We start from the raw sequence: 26,802 nt of genomic DNA, 5'->3' as shown, positions 1-26,802 counted from the left end.
GCACTGAGTGAAACTAGGAGGATTGCAACCTTGCTAAAACCATTTTTTTTTTAATTCTTCTCTTTCTAAAACTGGTCTTGACTAATGATTTTGGACCAAACCCTCAAATCTTTGTTCAGGGAAAGCTCCCTTTGGCCTTGCTGGAAGTTAGCCCAGAGTAAGACCTGCAGACATTGCCCTTTGACATTTACAGATGCACTCAATGTTGGTTGCAGTAGAAGTTTCTTATACTTGGCTCTACATTTATGTGCATACTTATTTGCCTCTATTTGGGTCAGATTTTGATCACAGTTACATAGTTCTAAATCCAGAACATCCTCATTAACATCAAAGACGTTATTTCAGATTTACACGAGTGCAGCTGAGAGAAAAATCTGACCTACATTTCCAAAGAACACTAGACAAACCATTGCATGCACAATATACCTCTCTTAGAAATTTGAACCTTTTAAGACACTTTCTGTTATCCTGGACACTTGGAAACTTTCTTGTTACGTGATGCAAGTTATGTCTTAGAATTAATAGAAAAGGTCACCAACAATGACACCACTAATTTCCTCTACTGCAGAAGTACCAGAATTTCACAGGATGAAATTCTATGGCCTGTATTATGCAGGAGGTCAGACTGGATGATCATAGTGGTACCATCTGGCCTTAAAAATCTATGAAAGGTGCTCAGGGTTTTCAACTCCCAGAACCTTGCAGGATTGGGCTCTATATTTATGCCTCATAAATATAACACAAGGAGTTATGCCTGTAAACATGGTTTACTGGGGAGTGTGAGCAAAGTGAACTGTTTATTTTTTCAGACAGCTTACTAGCTCTGCAAACCCATTTCCCAGATCTGTTAGTAAAAGACTATACAAACACAGGGGGCCCTGATAAAGCCAACCAAGGACAGTATCAACAGCTGGGTGGTGGTGGTTTATTTTTTGTTTTTAAGATATCACCCCAATATGTTCAGTTTACATTTCTCTCTGGACAGATCAACTTTTTTGGCACAGAAAACTTGTTCCTGGAACACAGCCTACTCGATTCACAAAGTCATTAACTGCTGGATTATTAGAAAGACAGAAAATGTTAACTCGAATATTGAAATGTGCATTTATTTTTTTCAGTGACACTGGAAACAGCCTGATATTTCTAGTAGATTGCAAGGAAAACAAACCACCAAAGCCATGGAGAGAAAAAAACAACTACAGAAAAGGGAATTTGGGAAAAGACTTTCTCTGGACAGCAGTCTTGTGGTAAGGACTAAAATATTCATTTACTGTTGTGTGTTTTGGCATTAAAAGTATTGCTCTTTAATTTAAGGAAGCATCATCTGGCACATGCTCTGGATGAATTATTATTGATATACCAAGGACCTGATCCTGAATTTAATGAGAGCATGATCTTGGCCCCAAATCTGCCTTCAAAAAGTAATGTTTTAGCTGCTGACTGGAATAAACAAAGAATTCTTTTACAGACATATCATGGATGCCCAGATTGGAAAATACTTGAAATATGTGTTTACAACTAGTATGCTGAAACTGAATAAACTGAGAGGTCTCACCCTGCCCACATTCACCACTGTGACTTTTGCAGAGGCTACTCCTTATTCTGAGAAGGGAACTTTTTCCTTGGAGGTGATCGCAGATCTGCTGCCTTCTCAGAGTAATGAAACTCCTGGGAATGATGCTTGGGGAAGTGGCTGGCATGCTTAGTGAGTCTCCTCCATTGTATAAATGCAGGAGAGGATGGGTCTTGCTTGATTGGTAATGTCAGCTGGCCAGGGAAACAAATGTAGAAAGGGGACATGACTGTGGGAGCAGTGACCACTTTCCTGGGCTCTGAAATGGAGATTAGGGAGATGAGATGATTCTGTAAATCACCCTTTGTGCCTTATAAAATAAATCAGGGAGTCAACACTCCTTCCCCTAGCCTTAACAGACTTCCAATGGCCCCAATGAAAGGGTGATTGTAGTGAGTTACATATCATGGGAGGTGTGGAGTTGTAGTGAGTTACATATCATGGGAGGTGTGATTGTAGTGAGTTACATATCATCTTCCCATTGTGAGCAGCTCCAAAACAACCTGACGTTGAGTGTGCTTTTGCAGTGGACCGTCTTTTCCTCCAGGTAGGTCTGCAAAATCCAGCCTGCTGGAAAGCCTGCATCCTCCCAAGACTTGCACAGTCCAGAAATGTGCAGGTATTTTCAGCTAGATCAAGCCCAAAGTTACAACGTTATTAAAACTACTTCAGTTATCTTACAGCTTGTGTGCACAGAAGTGGATGCACAGTTTCATCATCTAATAGACTCTTATATATGAGCAAAACAAAAATAAGCGTTTATTGTACATTCATAGAGTATGGACTGTGTTCATACACAGGATCAAGTTCTGCTATTATTTCTAGGCATGTAACTCCACAGAGGCAGATTCTGGTCTAATTTCTCTAGTTAAAGTTCATTGCTGTGTTCCAAAGATTTTAGCCACAGAAGAATAGAAACTGTATACTGAGAGTTTAGGGCAATGCCAGCAATTTTGAACATTGCCGCATGGATTGCTAGGAAAGGTGTTGATCAGTATGGAAAATAAGTGCTGGTTTTTTTACTATTGTTTCATTTATCCAAAGAATTCTCCATAGAATAGTTTTGGTGCTTTCTGATGTCTAATCAACCAATGAAAATGTAAATTTTGTTTTACTCAAGAGACAGGTGTGGTCTGATGCATAGGCTCCTGGTTTCCTGCCTCCAGTCTATGCACTAGATCACACTAACTCCCCAGTAAACCAAAATGTTGTGAGTCTTCTGCAAAGTCTTGCATCTTCGACTGCCTGTTAGTATATCATTCTGGCTGTCCTGTGACTAACCCAAATTCAACCAGGCAAAACTAAACACTTTATCTTTCTCTCCCTTCCAAAAAAACCTCTCCTCTCCATCACTGTCAATAACAATACATTTCTTTCTGTCATCCGGGCATTACACTCCGCTCTTCTCGTCACTTCCCCTACATCAATTCTGTTGTCAAATTCCATCAGAACACTACATTTCCAAAATCTATCCACTCATCTTCATTCTACCTTCTGAAGTTCCTACATCTCCTCTCGGTCTTTTTACTTCACGTAAACCCTCCTGCCTCACCACTCTCTTGAAGTCATCTTGCACGCTCAAATTTCAGTATTCTCCAGGCTGGACATTATGCTTGGAACCATCAACCCTGATTTGATGATAAAAACATGGTCTCTGCTTTCTGTGGAGCCTTCTAGCAATAATCCACCATAGAAAAGAATCTTATTAATATGCATTCAAAAGCAACATGTTCAGTTTTTGACCTTGGGCCACAAAACACAAGTATGAACAGGAGATAATCTTAACACACATAATAGTGTGTTATGTTATCGATCTGTACTGCTTTACTATGCCATCTCCTTGTGGAAACAAACACTTCTTCCATGAAGTAATGCACAATGTAGATCTCACTTTCAGTAGGTATTAAAATTTACTAAACCTAAGTATTGCTTGGAGATTTTTAATAGCAGTGGATTATCTCTGCCTGCATCTTCCTCTTGGAGTCAGAATGTATCGGCTCAGAGGAAGAGAGAAAGTGAGAAAAAGAGAAAGAAAGCAATTTCTAAAACTGGAAATGGGCTCAAGCCATTCTGGGTATAAATTTGGGCTTTTCAGAACTGAATCTGAGCTTTACCAGAGTTTGGTGTGTTTGGATTTAGCCCATTACAGAGAGCGGTCCGAACTCCAAACCTGGGACACCATTTCAAGCTTTCATCTGGGGTTTTGACTCAGGCCAATTTTTGTCTAAATTTGGAACCTACAAACAATGAAGTAGTGACAAATGACACATGCACATGACACTCTTCCTCATAGCACAAAACAGAGTCGCTTCTTCTTGGATCCCCTGAATGAAGGGGAAAAATCAAATGTATTTAAGCCCCGCTAGAGCTGAGCAAATTTTTTCAGACAAATAGTTTAGTTGACAAAAAATTCAGTTTCAGGTCAACCTGAAACTATGTATGGATTTGACACCAATAGTTTTGGCCAGTCACAAAATGGTTAGAGGAGGAGGCGAAGGAGGTGGGGATAGTGGTGCTACCTGCTTTCCGCCTCCATGCCCTAACCTTTAGCACAGCTGAAAACCCTTAGGGAAAGAGCTTGAAAATGAGGCCAGGTAAGCTTTTCTCAAAGAAAAAATGTAGACACAAAAATATGAGGATGATTCATACTGTGAAGCATCATGAGATTTTCTACTAATTAACAAGTTCGAATGAATATTTCTCTGAATACTTTACCAAAAGCTGATATATTTTAATCCGTTTATTTCTGCGGAGACTAAGAATCCTCTTGCCCTTAGTAACAGCAAAATATCCACTGAGGGCCCTGTTCAACTCTTGTTAGATCAAGAGAAGTCTTACGATTGACCTCAAGGGAACTGGATCACTTTGAGGTTAAATGGTCATATGATTACTGCTATTATTGTAACCACTAGAGGTCTCCACTATTGCCAACAACTGAGAATTTCAATGCACAGGCTATTAATTAATATTTATAGACAAAGCACGCAAACCTTTAGAGCAATGACAATGATATTTATAGTTCCATGTTCAGGTGAAAGGAATGACAAAATATTTAACTTGATGTAACAACCCCTATAGAAAATCCCTATACGACTTCAGAATAATACCACCCTTTTTAGTGTTCTGTCTGATGGTTGACATTCCCCACCCGCCTGTAATAAGGATATAGTTTTTGTATAGGAATTTAGAATAATTTCTATAACCTGTATTGGTTTCATCCCTATTAAGCTCTTGGGAAGCTTTCTATTATGAAAATCTGTGTTTATATGTTACAGACAAGACATGATTATTATTTAAATCAGAGACACATGTGGGGAGCTAGGATTAGAACTCTTGATTTTCATCTTAAAAAAAAAACAGGCCTCTGTCACTTCAGATAAAGGAAAGCTCCTTTAGATGACCTTATTAATAGGGGTCCCCTGTTCTGTCTGTGGGCCAGCCAATAGATGGAAACAACACAAACTCTCTCAGACATCTTAGACAAAGTCCATCCACCTACGTGGAACTAGAGCCCTATATTTTTCATAAATTCATGATGATGGAGGGGCAGATGGGCCAAAGCTGATCGGTATTGCAAACCTGGGTGCCAGGTGCCTGGAATGGAGAGCTGGAGTCAGCCTCACAGGTCAGAAACCACTGCTGCATGGTGAGTGAGGGACAGGCTCACTCTGCAAACCCCATCACCCAGAGAGTCTTTCACATGTTGTGGGCAGGACGCAACACTTGTGGATAAAATGAATACAATAAAATAACATGAAATTCACAAAAAAATTATAACAAAAATATGTTTACTGAGCTCTTACATCACTGTGAATTGCTTTTGTAGGATGGGGGTCACAGTCACATCAGGGTTATGCTGTGATTACTGAAGGTACTTCAATTTAGAACAAAAATAAAATGCAAAAGAAATAATGTCAATGGAATAAGGTTCTTTGCGATATATTATTCAGCCATTTGGTATTTCTCTGTGTTGTACAGTTTTCCAGGCAGGATATGATCCCTGGTAAACAAAGGAGACAGAACTGGGACTCAAGCTTTGTAGAAGTCTGTTGGTTTGGTCTGCAGTTTGTAGTTTTCTACAATAAACTTTGTAAGATTGATTCAATATAAAATGAAAGTCAAGTAGCTTAGGCCTTAAATTTAAGTTCTGTTAAGTTTTACAAATCTAATATTAGAAATGTTTCATGATTTTTAGTTTTTTCAAATAGCTTTTTGCTCCTTCTGACATTTGGAACCAAAACATTGTATTGGTAAATGACAACCAGCAAATGAAAAATGCAAGGAGAAAAAAATAAAAGGAAAACTTGCTATTCTGTATTTTTTTCCAATCTGAGTTAGAATGCAAAACAGAAATAAAGAGCAGACTATGAAGAATACATTAGCTTTTAAATAATTCTTTCAGTTTGGAATAAAGGAAAGATATTATTAGCATCAGTGTACTTTTTAATAGGGTATTTTTAACCTGGTGAGATCCCTTTTATCCAATAATAATTACCAACTTATTTTGTAGGTGCTGGAACTAAGAGTACTGCCGCAACCCCTGGCTTGAAGTGGTTTTCATCATATACAGGGTTTGCAGTTTGGTTCAATGGCTCTCAGCACCCCCACCATACAAATTGTTCCAGCACCTCTGACTTATTTTGTTAGTGGTGAGGGATGTTGGCCCTGAGGATGCTATTAAAACAGCTAATGAAAGGATTGATTGTATTTCAAGTTGTCCTAAAAGAACTTCTTCCCAAAGTAAGTAAATAAAACAACTTTTCAAGAAGCATCTGTGGGATAGAGAGACTATTAGAATGTGTCATTATCACTTTGAGTACAACTAGCTGTGTATTCACGAGGTCTAATACTCTGTGAAAATAATAAAAGGCCCACCAGAAGTCTAGCCTTTGCCTGATCCAAACTGTTCAGTTGTCCCCAGGACACTTTTTGATCAAAAAAAGTCAATGTTACAAGCTGTGCTCTTTATTTATGTGAATAATTCACAAGCCGGCTGTGTGCTTGGTTAGCATTTGCAGCTGTGATGGCATTTAGCTGAGCAGGAAGTTTGAGAATAGTTTCTTTTCAAGCAAGCCAGCATTTACAAAATAAGTTTTTCACTTACTTTAAAAATGAGGCTTTTACTTTTAAGAGCAAACTGCAGTAAATGGTTTCTTTGGTGGCTCATGAACTGTGTGCTGATACTTTCAACCTAGTCATACACTGCTGTGATTCTCAATTGGATTAACTTCAATGATACCACTACACTGTAATGAGGGTAGCACTATAATATAATAAATTGCACTTTACAATGAGAGTAATAGCTATACCCACCCCTCCTCAGATTGTATTACAGTCAAACACTAGGTAAAGGCCAGTCTAGTCAGTAGTCGCTTAGGTGACCTACTGGGAAGGAACATTGTGTTTTCTAATGATTAGAGCACAGGACTCAGAATCAGATGTTCTGGGTTCAAATCCTGGCGCTGTGTCCTTGATCAAATCTCTCTCAAATTCTATTCCTCAATTTTCTCACAGTAAAATGGAGAAGATAATACTTCCCTATGTCACTAAATGTTGTGAGCCTTGAGTTTCTAGTGTGTGCTTGTAAAGTGCTTTGAGACCTTTGATGAAAGGTGTCATATACAAAGTATTATAAAAACCTCCACAGAAAGCAGTGTTGGTGAATCTGGAAGGGGATTCTTCCTACTGTGCGAGAATTCAACCAATGTCCCAAGCTGTTAGCATTGTATTGTTCAAAGTATTATCTTTTACCTGATATGTACGACCAGTTGAAAACTTGTGAAGTTTAAGGATCATGCCACTTTTCACTTGTCATTTAGCAGATAAAGGGCGGCATAATCCAGTTTGGGTTGCTACATTGTGTCGCTATGAATCTCCATACTGCAGTCCAGCTGAATATGGTATTCTTTCAAATTTTCTGTCCTGATATGTTGGATAGTGTTGCATCACAGAGCAGTGTAATTTCAGTGGTGGATGCAGATTCTATTTTGAATGTGTGTTTGTGCACACACACAAATGAGAAAATACCTGTGGAAAAGTTCTAGATAGTCACAACCAGAAAGATTCATTTCATAAATAGCTGGGGTTGAAAGAAAAGCTTCCTTAGAGTTTTTGACTTTATTTATTCTAACTTGGGACTCAAAATGAAAGTATCATCTGGTGTCACAAACTGTATTTTAGAGCTGGTTAAAAATAGAATTTCCATCCTGTGAGAAATTCTGAGATTTAAAAATTGGAAAACTTTCAATCAACTCTGCTGTAATCTGCCTTATGCTGTTAGTAGTCCTAGTCAAAATTATACAGCTTACATGGAACATACTTATCGACTAGGACTCATGTGAGCCAGGGGTCTTTGGGGATACCAGACAGATTACTTTTGTAGGTTTCCTTAAAATGCTTGTCAAGGCTCATTTACTTTGAATAACTGACAGTTGCCTTCTCTCTGACCCTCACAAGCTGGTCATCCATGCTCCTTTTAGGGGTCCGTTTGACCCAGATAAGAAATGAATCAGGATAATTGTGAAGCATTCAGATTCCGCAGTAGCAACAGCAACTGGCTTTCTGGGCAACTGTCTCTATAAATCCAGGCAGTCTTCATGACACCAATGAATGTTTTCCCTGGTGTAGAAACAGTGCAGGGTAATTTGGCCTGAGACAGTTTCCAAGTTGTTTTCCAAAGAGCTTGTTTTCACTGTCATACCTTAGAGATTTTCTTAAAAGTGAAAATCTTTGGTAAGGCTGAGGGAAAACTACCTCTTACTGTTTATGAGCACACAGTATATTTTTTCCTAATTTGAAACTCTAGTTTGACAAAGATAACTGACAATGTGATCACATTTCAGGGTTAATGGCTTCTCTGACTGAATCCAAAACCATCTCATAACTGTTCATTGCACTCCTATGTGTCTTCAGTGATATATATATATATATACCAAGAGAAATCCTTCCACTCTGTCCCTCCAGGCAGTGGTAACACAATGTAATATTGTTTATACTGAAATAATAAGACAGTCCCAATTTTTTGCAAAGGCTTGCATCATGCAAACTGCAGTTCCAGTTGTAAGGATTCTCCTCTTACTAGGACAAATCTTTCCAGTTTTATTCACTGTGGACTGAATTCAGTGGGATGACTTATGTAAGTAAGTGGAGCAAGATTTGGCCCTTAGCGAAGTTGTTCTGTGAACAAATTGTACCGCGTTATTAGAAGGTTGTAATGTCCATGTTAATTAAAGCACTCTAATGAATAACAGACAATGATGCTTCTGTGGCTCCATTTAGGTGTTTTGTGAAGTTCCTTGGAGATTTAAACCCTAGAGCTGGACGAAAATGAGAATTTCCATCCTGTGGGGAATTCTGATATTTTGAGATTTCTTTTAATTTGTTGGGATGAAATGACAAAAATGTTCATGGAATTGAAAGTTGAATAAAAAAATTTCAGTTTAGAAATGTTGAGACATTTCATTTTGTTGAAGTGAATTGAGTCTTTTTGGTTTGAATTGGTTCCTATGAGTTGCTGCGATGCCCATGGGAGTCGTAGTTTGAGTACCTCATGCCCCCATTTTCTTCAGTGGTCAAGCTCTCTGGTGGGACTACATCTCACATGATCCACCAAGGTGGCTCAACCAGGGAAACTGTGGGGCATCCAGGGAAATATCCAGCCAGGGAGCTTGGCTGGCAGATGAGAATGGGGGCACCCAGACAATAACTCCCACTGAGGCATCATGGCAACTCAGCGGGACACAGATTAATGTCAAACTGACCCAAAACAAAACATTTTAATTTGTTTTGATGACTTGAAACTTTGCTATATAGGGCAACTTGACCTGAAATGAAATATTTTGTTTAAACTTTGCCAGTGAAATATTTAATTTTTTTTGACAAAACTGAAATTTTCCTATGGAAAACTTTGATTTTTGCAGAAACTGCATTTTCCATAGACAATCTATTCAAATGGCAAACTCATGACAAGCTCTACTAAAGATAGTGGGCTGGAATTTTCCACCTTTACTCACGCTTTGTAGTACCTTGCTCCATGAGTAGTCCCAATAACTTCAATGAGACTGATTATGCAGAAAGATACTGCTCGACATAAGTAAAAGTGGCAGAATCTGACCACTGTGATGGCTTGAATCTGATCTCATTTGCTCGTTTTACACCAGTTAAACTCCATTGACTTTAATCGAGTAGTTCCTGATTTACACCAGTGTAACTTATATCAGAAACAGATACCAAGTGTATGCCCATTCTATAGGTACTTTGTCACATATGCATTCGGTTACCAACAAATACCTGTTCCTCCTACTGTTGTTATACATGCTCAGGGTTGAGTATAATTCTTCCCACATGTTCTGTTTTGTAATATGGGTTGCACTGTGATACTGACTCTTTGGCTGAATTTTGAATCATTTTGAATTATAGTTGGCTCCCATCACTGGCTGAGAAGCATTTTTTTCATTTATGGTTCCATTTGATGGGACTGTTATTTACTTTCTAACCAGCTTGTAATCTTGGTTTCATCTGTGACTTGAAGCTTTCCTTTGAGTGCCACATCAACCACATTGTCAAGACTTTATTATCAGCACAGGAATTTAGCAAAGCTCAAGCCACTGCTGCCTCAGCAAGCTGCAGAGGTTTTGATTTATGCCTGGATAACAGCACGGTTGAATTATTGCTATATCTGGTTCACAGACCTCCCAAAGTGGCTGTTACTTCTCCAGCTTGTGTGAAATTCAGCAGCTAGAGGACACACAGCTCAATGTTTCCAGCAATCAACATACCACACCTGTACTAGGAATTATATGCTGAATTCCTTTCAAATATGATATTCATTTTATCGCACTTAAACCTATAAAGCTCTGAATTTGCTTGTTTCTCCACATCTTCATGAAGTATCAGTTTCTCATGTTCTAGGACTGTCCCACTGCTTGTATGCTTACAAAATATATTGTTCAAGAGTGTGTGTCTTTGTTTGGTTGTGATCTGTATTCACCACTTGCCCTTGAAAGGTAGGGAATCTGCCACAATAGGAGTTCCTTGGTCTCCTCTTCCTTCAATAATAGAAAATTGATATTTATGTATAATTTCAAGTTAACTTATATCAAATGATCTGAAATATTTCTTTATTAAGGACACTATGTAACCAAAAGCTGATGAAGTGATTAATATACTTTACAGTAATTTTTTTATGTCTAGGCTTGGCAGAGTTCATTTTTTTTTATAATTTTGATGGATAATATCAATGTTTATTTAAGCACATTTTAGATTTTTATCAATTTAAATGTTCACAGTTATGGGAAATTATAGGGGGACCCGTTTAATGACAGTGGACTTTGAGACTCAAAAAGTTAAAGGTTTGTAACCATTAAAGCACAAATCGTCAACATCACATATCAACATATACAAAGTAAATATCCTTAAATCAAACTCTAAGTTCTTAGCAGCATTTTTCTTATGTTTCCTAACTGTAAATTTTGATTATTGTCACTGGAAATGTTTTGATTGGCTTGTGTGTGTAGAGTATAATCAGTGCTTACTGACATTTGCAGATAAAAATCTAATCCTTACAAACCTATTTATATCCCATCTTTAAAACCCACAAGCCAAGATTTTCAAGTGTTTGTGGATTCTCAGTGGCTCATTTTTAGGGTGCCCAACTTTGGGCATCCAAGTAGGACCTCATTTCCAAACGTGTTGAAATTTCTTCTGAAAACCAAGCCCCTTTAAGAAGTCTTAAATTGAGCATTCAAAGATCGAGGCATCCAGAATCACTGTTCACTTTGCAAATCTTGGCCATTTGCCAACTTCATCCCTGGTGTCATTCTATTCATTTCAAGGATGTATTCAAAACTGTGAATTGAACACTGCAGAAAGACAAGCCATACTTACCCCGTGCCATTGTTGAATTTCATATCTATATTTTGATCAAGAAAAACAAATATTAAGGTAGTGCTACTTGTGGTTCATAGTTAGGGGTTAGTTGAGTTTTCGCATTGACAGCAGAGATTCACCCATTGGATTATGTATCAAGAATACAGTGTATGTTGCCCCAGAACTACAGAACTCACTCTTTGAGTACAGAATGAATCTCTGCAAATTTGCAAGTATATTAGTTAATTAATTTGAGTTAAATTAATTTTAAAATTAGTCTTTTAAGAAATTTAGCACCATGTGTGCGGCTATTTCTTTGTCCTGAATTATCTAAATACTGGAATAATGCAAACTCTTCAAACTTTCCTTATACTTAAACTAACTAAAATATCTGATTACTTAAAATTTTTTGGTAGGATTAATGGTATTTTTTGCCATTTTTCTACATAGTGGAAAGTTTCTTCTTCAGCAGAGACTTATTATAGAAGGACATTATTAGAAAAGTCTACAATGGACCTCCCCCTTTTAAAATCTCTGCCATTTCCAATTGTTTTTAATAGGACTGAGACCACAGGTGCCTTTGATTAAGATGTCCTCTTTCAAAATGGCCACTGCATTCTATTGGGAATATAAGAATGAAGCAAAGCTGCCTTCAAAGAAGATGGTAGCCCCTGACAGCACAATGTCCTGACCTATAGGGACATGATGAGGGGGAGAAATGGAAAAAAAATCAAATGTGGCTTTTTAACCTGGGGCTACAGGTGGTTTATTGCTAACCATAAACATATTATTTATGCATGGTGTCATTGCAAGGCAAAGTTAAGGTGTTTTTTTGTGCCTAGGAATTTTATACATCTGTTTGTATGAGTATTAGTAGCTATGCTGCTATGTCATTTGTGCTTTGGGAGATCTCTAAGCAACACATAAGTTTTGCGGGAAGTGTGTTGGTGATAAAGTAAATGGGCGGCTTCTCTCTCAATCAATACTGAACCAATGCACCAGCTTCAATGGGATTGGTACTCTTAACTCACAGAGGTGCTTTTGAAATTCCCACCAGAGCCTTCAGTTTAGCTTGCAGAGCTGCAAGTACTAGACACAGTAAAATTTACAAAGCCAGTCTCCATAAATTATCTCAAAGATCTTCTGCAGTCCTGAGGCAGTAGGTATAATCAGTTGAAGTTAATGGCACTACGCACAACTTTAAGCATGTGTTTTAGTGTTATGAAAACAAAATGGGTAGACAGTTGTTAAAGCTAAAGAACTAATAAGAAATAGAGACAGGAAAACCCAGAACCCTGGATCCAAACATTCCTCAATGTTTTGGCTTGGGGCCCATCTTTAATAAGAGGCAATAATGAAGACACAGTGTATTGTCAGCCGGTGAAAATCAGGATTGCACAAGGTCATTGTGATAAATACTGTGGCTGGATTTGTAAAAGGGCTGGGTAATTTTATGACCTCTAATGTTTGTAGCTTTGCAAGCTAAATTAATGATGAGTGTAATCTGATCTCTTGCTTCAGGGGATAAAGTAATCACCTGTAGAGCAAGGACAGACTTCATACCCTCCCCAGATGCATTACACAGTTGGTTGGGCAGGATAGAAAAGTGCCTGCCTTTCTCTGATGAGGTGCTGTCCATTACCAGAGAGAGGATTGCCAGCTGACTAAAAGGACCAATAGTCTGATCTGGTTTGGCAAATCATATGGTATGTTGGTATGGAATGAATACTGAAGCAAGGGTTCGAGAAGAGTTTGGGGATGTCTGGGTTTAGTATTTAAAATGGAATTACTTGAATTTATAATACTACTCTATTCTATCCCTTAGTTGCTATTTTCAATGTTAAGGATAATAACCATACAGCTCTGTCCTGAGAGATTTTTTTTTTGACTGAAGCCTTGATGGATGTTTCAAATATCAAAACAATAGAAGAAACAGAATCTGCATTGAAAACGGAGTGGAAAATATCTTCTAACTCCTGTTTACCTTGTTTTGAGTGTTTAGGTTTGAGATTTCTGCCCCTTTATTCCACTAGAAATGTTGACTGATAAAGCCACCTATCATGGCTTGTCACACTAGTTAAAATAGAAAGTCCAATGTATATAGTAGCACAGTCAGCTTAGCTTTGAACTCTGTCTTATTTTCTTTCATATATAATAATATGTAACATTTCTGGAAAGTAGAAATCCCTAGAGGCAAGATTATTTCTTTTAAAGTTTAAACCATTTTAATGTGATTATTGAGCACCCAGAAGCAACTGTAAGAGGGAAATATGCTGTCTGAACCGGTTCTTGTTTATTTAGAGTAGGTTAAATTATATGGTGGATGAAGACAAGTCTAAGGAATGGGATCCAGTTAGCCCAGTTGAATGCTATTTACTGCTCACTTTCTGCCTCACTAAACTGTATATTACAGTGGCACTTTTCTGTGACCACTTCCTTTAGAATGCCTTAATCTTGCAATGTTTCGTATATACCTCATGATGGGAATAATTACTTCAGCTTGAATTTTGACATAGAGAAGACACAAGGCCTGACTCTGCTCTCACTTGCACCAGCGTAAATCAGGAATAACTGAAGTCGATGGGATAAATTGGAATTACCGTGGTGCAAAAGTCAGGTAAGATTAGAATCAGGTCTACAGACTAGAAGCACAGAAACATGGTGCTTAACCTGTCTTTAAACTGCATGTTAACTCCAGTGAAGTTACTCCAGGTTTACACTGATGTAAATCGGAGGAGAGTCTTGGCCTGGTAGCCCAATAATGCCACTTTCTTCTTGAGGTGAAATCTTGGCAGTGTCCCTCTGTCTGTGGTTATTTTATCCTTATAAGGTAAATAAAGGCTTGAGCGTTTAATACTAGCTTTTGAAAACTGGTTATTGTGCTTGTTGAGTATCTTTTTTAAAAAATGTCTTCAGCTTATATATGCCTCTACCTACCATAGGGATTCAAAGTACAGGTGCAGGTTATAGCATTTGTTATGGGAAATTATTCCTCTCCTGTAGAAAAACACTGGTGGATTTACTGTTGCAGTGTCTTGGAGGAAAAGGGTTTTTTGTCTTGTGCAGTATTCAAACCCCACAGCGCCTGAAGTTCCATCATGAAAATGCAGGTGATTCCTAACTCCTGTCTGTTGGGAGCAGAAGGTGCAGAGATGGAGACAGCATTCACTAAAATGGGTTACAGCTTGGAATCTGGAGGGGCATGTACCTACAGCATGCCACCTTCCCCTTCAGGCTGGAACTGACAGAGCCCTATTTGCACGGCGGGACTTCCTCAGACTCCTAGTGACGGGGGAAGAAAGCTGTGGTGCTGCCTCCCTGACTTGCCACTGGATTGTGTGTGTGTGTGTTGCGGGAGAGGGTTCTGCCTCCGTATTCCTGGTCCATGCAGAGGGAGACTCTGGCTCAAATGTTCACAGGAAGCAGTGGGGACCTAAACAGACATTATGACCTGTTTTTTGTAAAATATAGATTTCATCCCCTGTTTACATGGGAGAGGAGCTGCTTTATAGATCTTAGAGGAGTAATACGTGTCTTTGCACTTCCCACAATGTGTTTCTTTTTAAAAGAGAGAGAGAGAGAAATAACACCAATGACAGGACCAAATTCAGCAGTGACATAAATGATGGTTCAGTTTTATTTGGCGGGTATAAGTATTAAAGTAGTGTAACTAGCACAGATCTGTTGTTCAGTGGGTGTTAAACATGCAGGTAGGTTTGTGAAATGTCCATGTCAAAGGCAAGTAGTGGGAAAAGTCCTGGTGATTGAGATTAACAGCAAACTGCACTTATTTTGCATACTCAAGAAACGTCAAGGCAGTGCAAGTTACACTACTTTGCCACATACAGTAGTTTTCAAACCCAGTCATGCCTGACATGTAGCTTACATCACCACTGAATTTAACCCAGAGATTTTCTTGGGAAGTGCACCTACTTTCACAAAGTCTACATGTGGCTCATTATGTTGAAATAATGTTCGGCATGCGATAGAAACAACAAAGAGCAGGACACGGCTGGGTCCACCAGACACAAATCTGCTATAACGGATACAGCATCGTAAGCATACGCTACACATTATATAATGTAAAATGTGCTAAATAAAAAACTAACCACTGCCCTAAGGAGCTTACAGACATAAGGGCCTGAATATGATACAGTGAATAAACAGAGTGATGGGTGGCCTTTCTAGCTGGAATGCTTTGTGGAACAGGTGGGCCTTCAGAAGTTAGTTTTGTGTCAAGGAGAAGAAGGTGTGTAGGTGGGAGCTACGTGCATGCAATTACTGAGAGAAGAACAAATGCCTCCAGCTTCACCTTGCACCATTGCTGGCAAAGAAAACCAACCAACAGTTGATTAAGGTTGGAGATGTGACTGTTAATTTGAATTTCCTAGCTGCAGCTGGCTTATTTTATGGTCTTGGCATTATTTAAATGTACATTTTTACACTAAATTCACTTTGCATTTTACACCTTTAAGAAATGTCAGGTTGCTACAAGTTCCAGAAAAAAAATGAACAAGCATTTCCTTACAAGTCAGGTACTGTTATTTCTCGATGTGACTTTGAACTAAGTTCATTAACTTTTCCCACCTGAGACCTTCCTCCTCAATATCTGTGTATTGCCTTTAGCTGCTCCCTTGGAACTCTTTGCCTGCTATAGGCTCCCAATGCTGGGTCTGATTCTGCAGCTGTTTCATGTGTACAACTCCCAGTGACTTCACTGGAAGCTTAACATGCAGAACTGCTGCAGACTGGGTCAAACTGTAAGGCCACATTCTGTGCCCATGTATACCTGTGCAACCCCACTGAAACCCTACTGGGTTGCCTGGGTGTACCTTTGGGTAGGCGGAGAACCTAATGGCCATACTGGATCAGATCCATCTAGCCCATTATCCTCTCTCCCAACAGTGGCCAATGCCAGATACTTCAAAGGGAATAAATAAAACAGGGCAATCATCAAGTAATCCATCCCCTGTCATCCAGTCCCAGCATGTGGCAGTCAGAGGCTCAGGGACACCCAGAGCATGAGGTTGTATCCTTGACCATCTTGGCTAATACCATTGATGGACCTTGTCCTCCATGAACTTACCTAGTTCTTTTTTTAATCCATTTATAGATTTGACCTTCACAACATCCCCGGCAACGAGTTCCACATGTGGACTGTGCATTGTGTGAAGTACTTCCTTTTGTTTGTTTTAAACCCACTTCCTATTAATTTCATTGGGTGACCCCTGATTCTTCTGTTATGGGAAGGGATAAATAACACTTCCTTATTCACTTTTTCCACTCCATTCATGATTTTATAGACCTCTATCATACTCCCCTTTAGTCATCTCCTTTCTAAGATGAACAGTCCCAGTCTTTTTAATCTCTCCTCAGATGGAAGCTGTTCCATGGCCTTAATCCTTTTGGTTGCCTTTCTCTCTACCTTTTCCATTTCTGATCTATCTTTTTCAGGATGGGGTCACCAAAACTGCACACACTAGTCAAAGTGTGGACCTACCATAGGTTTATATAATGGCATTGTAATATTTAGTGTCTTATTATCTATCCCTTTCCTAATGATTCCTAACATTTTGTTAGCTTTTTTGACTGCCACTGCACATTGAGTAGATGTTTTCAGAGAACTATCCACAATGACTCCAAGATCTCTTTCTTGAGTGATAACAGCTAATTTAGACCCCATCATTTTGTATGTATAGTTGGGATTACATTTTCCAATGTCCTTTACTTTGCATTTGTCAACATTGAATTTCATCTGCCATTTTCTTGCCAAGTAACCCAGTTTTGTGAGATCCTTTTGTAACTCTTCACAGTCTGCTTTGGCCTTGACTATCCCGAATAATTTTGTTTTATCTGCAAACTTTGCAATCTCACTGTTTTACCCCTTTTTCCAGATCACTTATGAGTATGGTGAACAACACTGGTCCCAGCACAGATCCCTGTGGGATACTGCTGTTTATTTCTCTCCATTCTCAAAACTGACCATTTATTCCTACCCTTTTTCTGCTGTCTTTTAACCAGTTACTGATCCATAAGAGGGCCTTCCCTGTTATCCCATGACTGCTTACTTTGCATAAGAGTCTTGGTGGGGTACCTTGTCAAAGGCATTCTGAAAGTTCAAGTACACTATATCCACTGGATCACCCTTGTTCACATATTTCTTGATCCCCTGAAAGAATTCTAATAGGTTGATGAGGCATGATTTCCCTTTACAAAAGCCGTGTTGACTCTTCCCCAACACATTATATTCATCTATGTATCTGATAATTTTACTGTTTACTATAGTTTCAACCAATTTGCCTGGTACTGAATTTAGGCTTACTAGCCTGTACTCACCTCTGAGGGCTTGTTTAAAAATTGGTGTCACATTAGCTATCTGGTATAGAGGCTGCTTTAAGCGTTAGGTTACATACCACATTTAGTTCTGCTGTTTCATATCTGAGTTCCTTCAGAACTCTTGGGTGAATACCATTTGGTCCCGATGACTTATTACTGTTTAATTTGTCAATTTGCTCCCAAACCACCTCTACTGACACCTCAATCTGGGACAGGTCCTCACATCTTGCACCTAAAAAGAATGACTCAGTTCTGGAAATCACTCTCACATCCTGTGCTGTGAAGACCAATGCAAAGAAGTATTTAGCTTCTCCACAATGGCCGTATCTTCCTTGAATGCTCCTTTAGCACTGTGATTGTCCATTGGCCCCAGTGATTGTTTGGCAGGCTTCCTGATTCTAATGTACGTAGACGTTTTTTTGCTGTTAGTGTTTGAGTCTTTTGCTAGTTGCTCTTCAAGTCCTTTTTTGCCTACCTAATTATACTTTTACACTTAACTTGCTAGAGTTTATGCTTCTATTTTCCTCGGAAGGATTTGACTTCCAATTTTTAAAGGATCCCTTTTTGCCTCTAACCGCTTCTTTTACTCTGTTTAACCATGGTGGCATTTTTTTAGTCCCTTTACTGTTCTTTTTAATTTGCAGGTATACATTTAATTTGAGCCTCTTTTTGTGGTGTTTTTAAAATGTTTCCATGCAGCTTGCAGGTATTTCACTCTTGTGACTGTTCCTTTCAATTTCCTTTTAACTAGCCTTATTATTTTTGTGTAGCTCTCCTTTCTGAAGTTAAATGCTACTGTAGTGTGCTTCTTTGGTATCCCCTCCCACCCCCAACAAGGATCTTATATTTAATTATATTATGGTCTGTATTAACAAGCTATAATCACCTCTTGGGCCAGATCCTGTGCTCCACTTCTGGGGTCTAGGACTAGCTGCTTCAAAAAGCAGACATTAATGATGTCTAGTGCTTCCAGTGCTTCACCACCCTCCTAGTGAAATAGTTTTTTTTAAATATTAGGGGAAAAAATTTCACTAGGAGGGTGGTGAAGCACTGGAATGGATTACCCAGGGAGGTGGTGGAATCTCCACCCTTAGAGGTTTTTAAGGCCTCGCTCGACAAAGCCCTGGCTGGGATGATTTAGTTGGGGTTGATCCTGCTTTGCACAGGGGGTTGGACTAGATGACCTTGTGAGGTCTCTGCCAACCCTAATCTTCTATGATTCTATGATTTCTATGTCTAGAAACTTTATTTCTGTATCATGTCCTGAGGTGACATGGATCCAGTCAATTTGGAGATAGTTGAAATCCCCCATTATTATTAAGTTGTCTATTTTTATAGTCTCTCTGATTTCCCTGAGCATTTCACAATCACTGTCCTGGTCAGGTGGTCGGTAGTATATTCCTATTGCTATCCTTTTATTAATCAAGCTTGGATTTTTTGTCCATAGAGAGTCTATGGTACTGTTTGGTCAGTTGTAAGTAACAAGTAAATACAACTGATTGTTTTAATGTTTGTTGTTGAAGCAAGGATGACTATGTCCATTGAGGCTCATCCTATATAGGACATTAGAGGTCAAGGAAGGAGGGATCAAGGAGAGGAGTCGAATATTTAATTTTCAATCAGAAGCTTCAACTCTGCTCTGGTTAGCTCTGTTGGGAACCCATAGCACTGATCCTGCTCCCATGGAGGTCAGTGTGTGTTTTGGGGAAGTTATCATTCATCAATAAATAAGTGAATTAAATTACAAGAACAATTCATTCAAGTTTAATTTGGACGCTTCTGGGCCTCTTCTCTGTTCTCCTCCAGAGCCAGGCAAGGAAATTCAGCTTCTAATAGATAATTAACTTCTCTGCATCCATGTAGAATCTCCTGGCTGTTTAAATTTTCTATTTTTCTTCCCTACTTTAGTGTGGGCAAGAGATGCCACAAAGAGAAGCTATTTTCATACTGCATGGTGCATCAGTATTTGGGTAAAGGCCAGCGATTAGCTTTTAGCTCTTTGAATATGCAGAGTCTAAAAGTTGAAATCTTGCCACATACCATACATAATATTTCCCATTAAATTCATTTTCCTCTCTGGAACCGGTCTTATCTTTTCAACATAACATTCCATTACAATGTTGAATGATGGTGAGTATAGTAAGTCTCACAGCTGCTTTTCCCTAAATGATCTGAGCAACTTGACTATGGATGTCAGCAACTTGACCTTGTTCCCTAATCCTGCTGTTTTGAGAGAGCACTTTGAGGGATATGTCTGAACGCAGCATTTCTTTATCCTTCAATGTGGTCAAATTTACAATATAATCCTCACTTCTGTAAACTTTCAATTAAGAATATTGACTGTCAAAGCAAAGAGTATTGTTGAGTTCTGTGCAGTTGTTGGGATACAATGAAATGATGGAGTTAAGAAGATTCAAGCCTTTCTTTAGACAGCCTAAAACACTGGCAGAAAATAGATAAGATCCAGTGTTTGTTAGTGAACTGAAGCATTCTTCTGGGGAGCGTGACTTCAGAATGTTGTTTTATCAAATGCTCACTCCAGATGTAGCATTCCATATAAAGCAATCAAAAACATATTGAATGTTCTGGTTCCCTTGCAATTTTCTTTGCTGCAGTCTTGTCCATTCTAGCAAATATTTCTGAGACAAACAAGTAACAAAGCTGTCAATGCCTGAATTCTGGTTTTTCAAAAATATAATCATACTTGATGCAAAAGCTATAGCTCAAACTTCACAAAAGATGAAATAGCAAAAGGAAGAATCACACCAAACATATGACTCCGTGAGCAGCTGTCTTTGAAATGTATGTTTTTGGCAAAATATATTCAAGAAAAATACTGTTTATTTTTAAAATAGTTTTTTGCCTCTGAAGATCAAATCAATGCCCAAGTTAAATTTTAAACTTGGTTGAGAAAAAGAAAAATTCTTCACAAATGCACAAGTACTCAAACTTCCAGTTAAAACAATTTAATTCTGTATGTAAAATAGAATTTGTGAACTTTGGATTTAAAAGGCTTATAACTAAAGCCTATAACACTTGATTTAAAGGAGTTCTTCTCGTGTTGTCAGTAACGGGACTTGTAGTCTCTATGTACCTCAGCCACTAGAGGGCAAGAGAATAATAATAATGATAATAATAATGAATAATAATAAATCTTGTATGTCTGCATCCATCCAGTAGAGGGCAGTAATGCACATTCATGTGACATTCCATTAAAATTTATAAATTTCACAAGGAAAAAGTTCTTGCCTTGCAATATTTGTCCATTTTCTTGATATTTTATGAAACTTAAGTTCCAAGTTAAGTAGTTTGTTCAAAAAAGGCCTTTGCCTGATTCTGAAAGGGAAAGGATGTGAATGGGTGAAGATTTGGCACTTTAAAGCATGCACTATTTTGCATTGCATACTAGCGGAAATAACAGAGATGAAAGAGGTGCAAGCAATAGTACCAAAGCAACCAATTATGTGAACGCATCTGTGGGGTGGCTAGACAGGAACTGAGCTTTGTCCCGTCTTCATTTTGTAATTCAGCATGTCCCTGCCAGCTTTGTGGTCCCACATGTGTAAATTGTCAGGGAAAAAATACCATAAGTTATTTTAAAAAGCAAACAGATGACTAAATGGATCATTGAATTGGATTGAACAGTGCCAAATGGACACCAGTATCATCAGATGTAGTATATCCCTGCTCTTCAACATACACCACCTTCCAGGTGCATCCAAAGTAAAGTCACTGCTCAGTGGTATTTATGATATCACAACAGTTCCCTACACTGTGATCAGGGAATAACTGTAGTATCTCGGTGTTGTAATTTTTCGGACATGTACATTTCAGGGTAACAGCTCTGCTACATAGTTAATGAATGACTCGTCACATGTGACTGTACAATGGGAGGTAGCAATATATCAGTCAGATCAGGAGGTCTGAGAGGTGGAGGTGAGCATGACTAATGACCAGCCATCATGGAGGCCTTTCTTTGGGGTCAGGGTTCTGCAACTTTGGGAGTGGAAAACAAACATGGAGCAGCTACTTTCTGAGGCATATTCCTTCAGACATGTATGGATTTCCAGTTGAAAACACATCTGGATGTCAGGTGTACAGTATATTTCTTGTATGGTACTTTGAGAAGGTAGGGGTGCTGGACAGGTTTGATGTAGTCAATGGAAGGTGGTGCTGCAAGAAAGCACAGCTTCTCTGGGAGCTTTATACTGTGAGGGGAAGAGGAACCAAGGGTGCTGTGTGAAGGTATTTGGCTTCCGATAGGATGCTCTGCTGAATGCAGGGGTCCCAAGATCTTTGTAGAAGTTGGCTATCCACAGGTTAGGAGACGGAATCCCCTTCCACTCCAATAAAAGCAAATCCTACCAGCCCTTCCCACCAGGAAGTGATTCAGAGGAAATTCCAAAGTGGAAATTAGCAGAATTTTCCTGCCTGCTATGGGAGGTTTCTCTCACATACAATCCAATGTGGCAGGGGGCTGAGCTTAATTTATTTATGGGAGCAAGAGATAAGTATGAACAGTCATTAGGACGGATCAGGTTTTGGAATGTATAGTGTATGTGCTTCTGCATACACACTTGCCTAATGAAAGAAAATGAAACTGTGGCATTTTAAGTGTGAGAGTAATTAACCACTGGAACAGGGTAACATGGCTTGTGGTGGATTCTCCATCCTTGGCAAATTTTAAATTAATATTGGATGTTCTAAAAGACATCTAATTCAAACAGAAATTATTTCAGGAAGTTCTACGGCCTGTGTTATTCAGGAGGTCAAACTAAGTGATCACAGTGATCCCTTTCAGCTTTGGAATCTATTAATTGTTCTCTGTGACTTCTACTTCTTGCCTCTTGTAAATTTGATGCCAGTAGTAGTATCTTATTTTCTTATTCTGCCATTACGCCGTTGAATGATCCTTTATAAAGCAGGGCTAAAAGTAATCACTAGAGCAGGTGCAGTAGGGTTGGTAGGATACATGCTTTCCTCCAGTAGTTAGAGAGGGAGATGCTACTGTGAACTTGATTTACATCTTTACATTAGAGATGGGACTGTTCAGTACCCAAAATTTCAAATGCTCCAGAATGGTCCTCATCAGTATGCAAGGCTAAAACAAAACCCTGGACGAACAGCTTCATCTCTGTTTCTCAGGGTATGTCTACACTGCAGCTGGAAGGACACTTACTGATGAGGGTAGACAGACATGTGCTAGCTCTGTTTCAGCTAGCATGCTAAAAATAGCAGGGGGGAAGGGAAGGGGTGGGTAGCATAGCATGGACAGCACCTTGGGATAGCCACGTGAGTACAAATCCACCCGGACCCCCAGGAATGTAATTGGGCAGCTAGCCCAAGTGGCTGGCCATGCTACCCCAGCTATACTGCTATTATTAGTGTCCTGGCTCAAGCAGAGCTTGTGTGTGTTGGTCTACCCGTGCTGAGAAGCACACACTCAGCTGCAGCACAGACATATCCTCAGTTTCACCATTTTCCTAAAATGCTTTGCAATCTTGAGTGAGATAATCAGGGCTTTCTAAGGATAAAGTAGTATTATGTTATCTCACATCTATCTTCTGGGCAGACCTGACTAGCAGTTAGGTAATTTAATACCAGGGTAACCTCTCCTCAGCTCCACTGGGAGAAGCACGTGGAGAGGTACAGCAAGGTTAGAGACATGGCAATGTCACAGGTGATTTGCCATCTTCTAATGCTCAGTGCGTCCAGCGGCCAATTGCCTTGTGCTTTTCTTCTGTCACTGACGTTCTGAGAACAGCAGATGAGCGAGTGCCTCTGCTTTAAATAGAAACAGGCTAGATTTCGAATTCTTCTGACCCTTTGGCTCGAGGAAACGGCTCAATTTTATAAACTAATTTAATACCAAGAATTATCTAAGAAAGTATAAATAGCAGCCAGCTAGTGAAATATTTTCTGAGTAAGGGGACCTTCTCAGAAAATGATGCTGGGTTAGACTGGTTTTGCAGAAAGATATGTCTCTTCCTGTTTTCTCTGTGCCGACACATCAGGTTGTGACTTGTCATGTCTGCTTGCATTAATAGTGTTGGATTATGCTAAATGAGGTAACTTAATGTGACTTGTCTTGCTTCTCTTATGCTCTTAGTGTAGGACTGACCTAATGAAATCTTTAGGAATGTGTGTCTTTCTGTTCACCACTTGATCACAACTATGCTGATCCTGTAGCATTTGCTAGAGCCATGTTATTAACTTTGCTTTTGCTATTTGATGTGTGTCTAGGCCTGGATCTCCCTTACTCTATTGATTTTTTTTTATTTGCTTTTCCAATATACAGTCCTGTCAAAGAATTTAGTAGTAGGGACCAGTATATCATCCTTTAAAGTAGCCAAGAGCATAAATTTCAACGGAAACAATAGCTGGCAATTAGAGCTAGGTTGGGAATTTTTTGCTGAAATGTTTTTTTGTAGAAACATGCCGATTTGTCAAAACCTAAACTTTTTGCAGGGAGGTTTATCAGGAAGGTTTCTCATGTTTAAGGATGGAATTTCTTGTCAAAACGAGAGGGAGAAAGAGAGAACACACATCACCCCAGAGTATTCAAAAGCCCAGCATTTATGGTGCTTTCCTAAGTTGTGGGGGACCCAGGTTCAAGTCTTTGCTCTGAGTAAGGCAAAATAGGGATTTAAACCCAGGTCTCCCATATCCCAGGTGAGTTCCCAAACCATTGGGCTAATGCCTATTCTGGAGTGATGTGTGTTCTGTCTGATTTGAATGAAACATTTTGAAAAGTCTTGGTTTAGTCCTAATGCATAATGGGAAAAGTTGTTGAAATCTTGAAAATTTTCATGGGGCATGTCAAGGTTCCTTCCCCTCTCTGAACTCTAGGGTACAGATGTGGGGACCTGCATGAAAAAACCCCTAAGCGTATTTTTACCAGCCTAGGTTAAAACTTCCCCAAGGTACAAACTATTTTACCTTTTGTCCCTGGACCTTATTGCTGCCACCACCAAGCGTCTAACAAATATAACAGGGAAAGAGCCCACTTGGAAACATTTTTTCCCCCAAAATCCCCCCAAGCCCTACATAGAGAATCCCTCTAGGCTAAACCTTAAGTTACAAAAAGACACAAAAACAGGAATATACATTCCATTCAGCACAACTTATTTTATCAGCCATTTAAACAAAACAGAATCTAACGCATATCTAACTAGATTGCTTACTAACTCTTTACAGGAGTTCTGACCTGCATTCCTGCTCTGGTCCCGGCAAAAGCAACACACAGACAGAGAGAACCCTTTGTTCCCTCCCGTCCCCCCGCCCACCCCTTCCAGCTTTGAAAGTATCTTTTCTCCTCATTGGTCATTTTGGGTCAGGTGCCAGCGAGGTTGTCTTAGCTTCTTAACCCTTTACAGGTGAAAGGGTTTTTCCTCTGGCCAGGAGGGATTTAAAGGTGCTTACCCCTCCCTTTATATGTATGACAGGGCATAAGAGCTATTTTCCTCCCAGCAGTACAGTCAACACCTGCATCGGTTGTAAGATTTTAACTTGTGTCACTGATGTGAGATGGGATGGAAAAGAGTTTTTAACTGGAATGAAGCTGTTGTGCGATGACAAAATATGGATATGAATCATGTGATTGCATTCTGAATTGGGAGATGTATACAAATATAGATTATAGCCCTGTGTTCTTATCAGCACAGAAATGGGAACCAGGCCTAACCCCAGTCTGACATTGAGTCCTTTGTCGCTTTGGGTTTGCTGTCTCATTTTTCCTTTGAGTAAAATGGGAATAATGCTACTTACTCCACCAGAATTTAAAAATCATTTTGGAATGAAAATTTGCTTTGCAAAATGATTGCTATGTTTTATTATTAGGTTTATTCTAGGTTTCTTTTAGCATTTTTGAAGTGACAAATGATCTGTGATCTGAAATTAGCTAAAAATGGGCCCAAATCTCCTTGCTGACTACTTTATTTCATTTGTTTTTGGCAGCTAGAGCTGGTTGACAAAAAAAAAAAATTGTGTAAAAAAATGTTTGAGGGGGAAAAAAAGGAACAAAATTTTCACAAAAAAATCATTCTGTTTTTCAACCAACTTTGTTGACAACACTTATTGTAACATTTAAAAACAAACACACACATTCACACACCCTTTTTAATACTAAAGGACTAAATTATCCCTTCAGTTACACCCACATAATTATAGATGACACACCATTATCTGAGGGCAGAATTTGGCTGCGAGTTAGGTATACTATGTCTGTGAAACTAATCGCTATAACATTTTGTAAACACTGTATTTTTTCCCCCTCTGGCAGAACATAGACATTTACATTCTTGCATCCTTAAATGAGACGTGACTGAAGTGACTGTATCAAGTTAGGAAAGCTGAAGGCTTAGAAATTTAAAATCATAGTTTAGATTATCCTTCACTCACCAGTCAGAGTGCACACTGTTGACAAAGCAAAAGGCATTGACAAACCAGAAGCCAAAGGGAGATGTATGTATTTTCGTTCAGCAGCTTGAATGTGACATTTATGTACAAAAATGTGTATGAAAAGGTTTTACTTTAATGCACAAAAGCAAGGAAATTCTGCCACCAAATCCTTACCTTGGGTCTGACAGGAGGTTGTTGCTCAAATAGTTTACCTAACAGACCGTTCTGTAACACTGGGCAGTGTTGAACGATCTAAGGGATGGCACATCGTGCAAACCTACCTATCTGGTTAGATAAATATAAACGTATACAACTACAGGTATCTTTAAAGATATAGTCATATCTTGCATTTTGGGAAACTACCATACAGATTCTCCCTAGTGTTACTGAAAATTGTCCAGCATCCCTTCTGCAGCATGGTCTAAAATAATGTTTCTCATACTTTTGTATTGGTGACCCCTTTCACACAGCAAACCTATGAGTGCGAGCCCCATGCCCCCTTATAAATTAAAAACACTTTTTATGTATTTAACACTGTTATAAATGCTGGAGGCAAAGCGGGGCTTGGGGGTGGAGGCTGACAGCTCAAGACCCCCATGTAATAACCTTGTGACCCCCCTGAGAGG

At 39.1% G+C, this 26,802-nt stretch overlaps 1 protein-coding gene across 10 annotated transcripts in view; it reads left to right on the top strand.

The window, feature by feature from the left end:
• Positions 1-26,802, top strand: part of NCKAP5 (NCK associated protein 5) — a 587,437-nt gene that overhangs the window by 70,592 nt on the left and 490,043 nt on the right. For 5 of the 10 annotated variants that reach the window (XM_074967242.1, XM_074967246.1, XM_074967244.1 and 2 more), the window contains one exon: positions 1,119-1,247. In XM_074967242.1, coding sequence (XP_074823343.1) covers positions 1,179-1,247 — 69 coding nt within the window. In that variant the 5' untranslated portion in view covers positions 1,119-1,178. Of the gene's footprint in view, positions 1-1,118; positions 1,248-6,188; positions 6,314-26,802 lie in introns of those variants that run through there. The other 5 variants (XM_074967251.1, XM_074967241.1, XM_074967247.1 and 2 more) reach the window with 2 other exon arrangements.

The sequence above is a fragment of the Natator depressus genome, chromosome 11, assembly GCF_965152275.1.
Source record: "Natator depressus isolate rNatDep1 chromosome 11, rNatDep2.hap1, whole genome shotgun sequence".
Lineage (NCBI taxonomy): Eukaryota > Metazoa > Chordata > Testudines > Cheloniidae > Natator > Natator depressus.
Note: the sequence above shows the minus strand (reverse complement) of the source record. Positions and strands in the feature narration are given on the sequence as shown.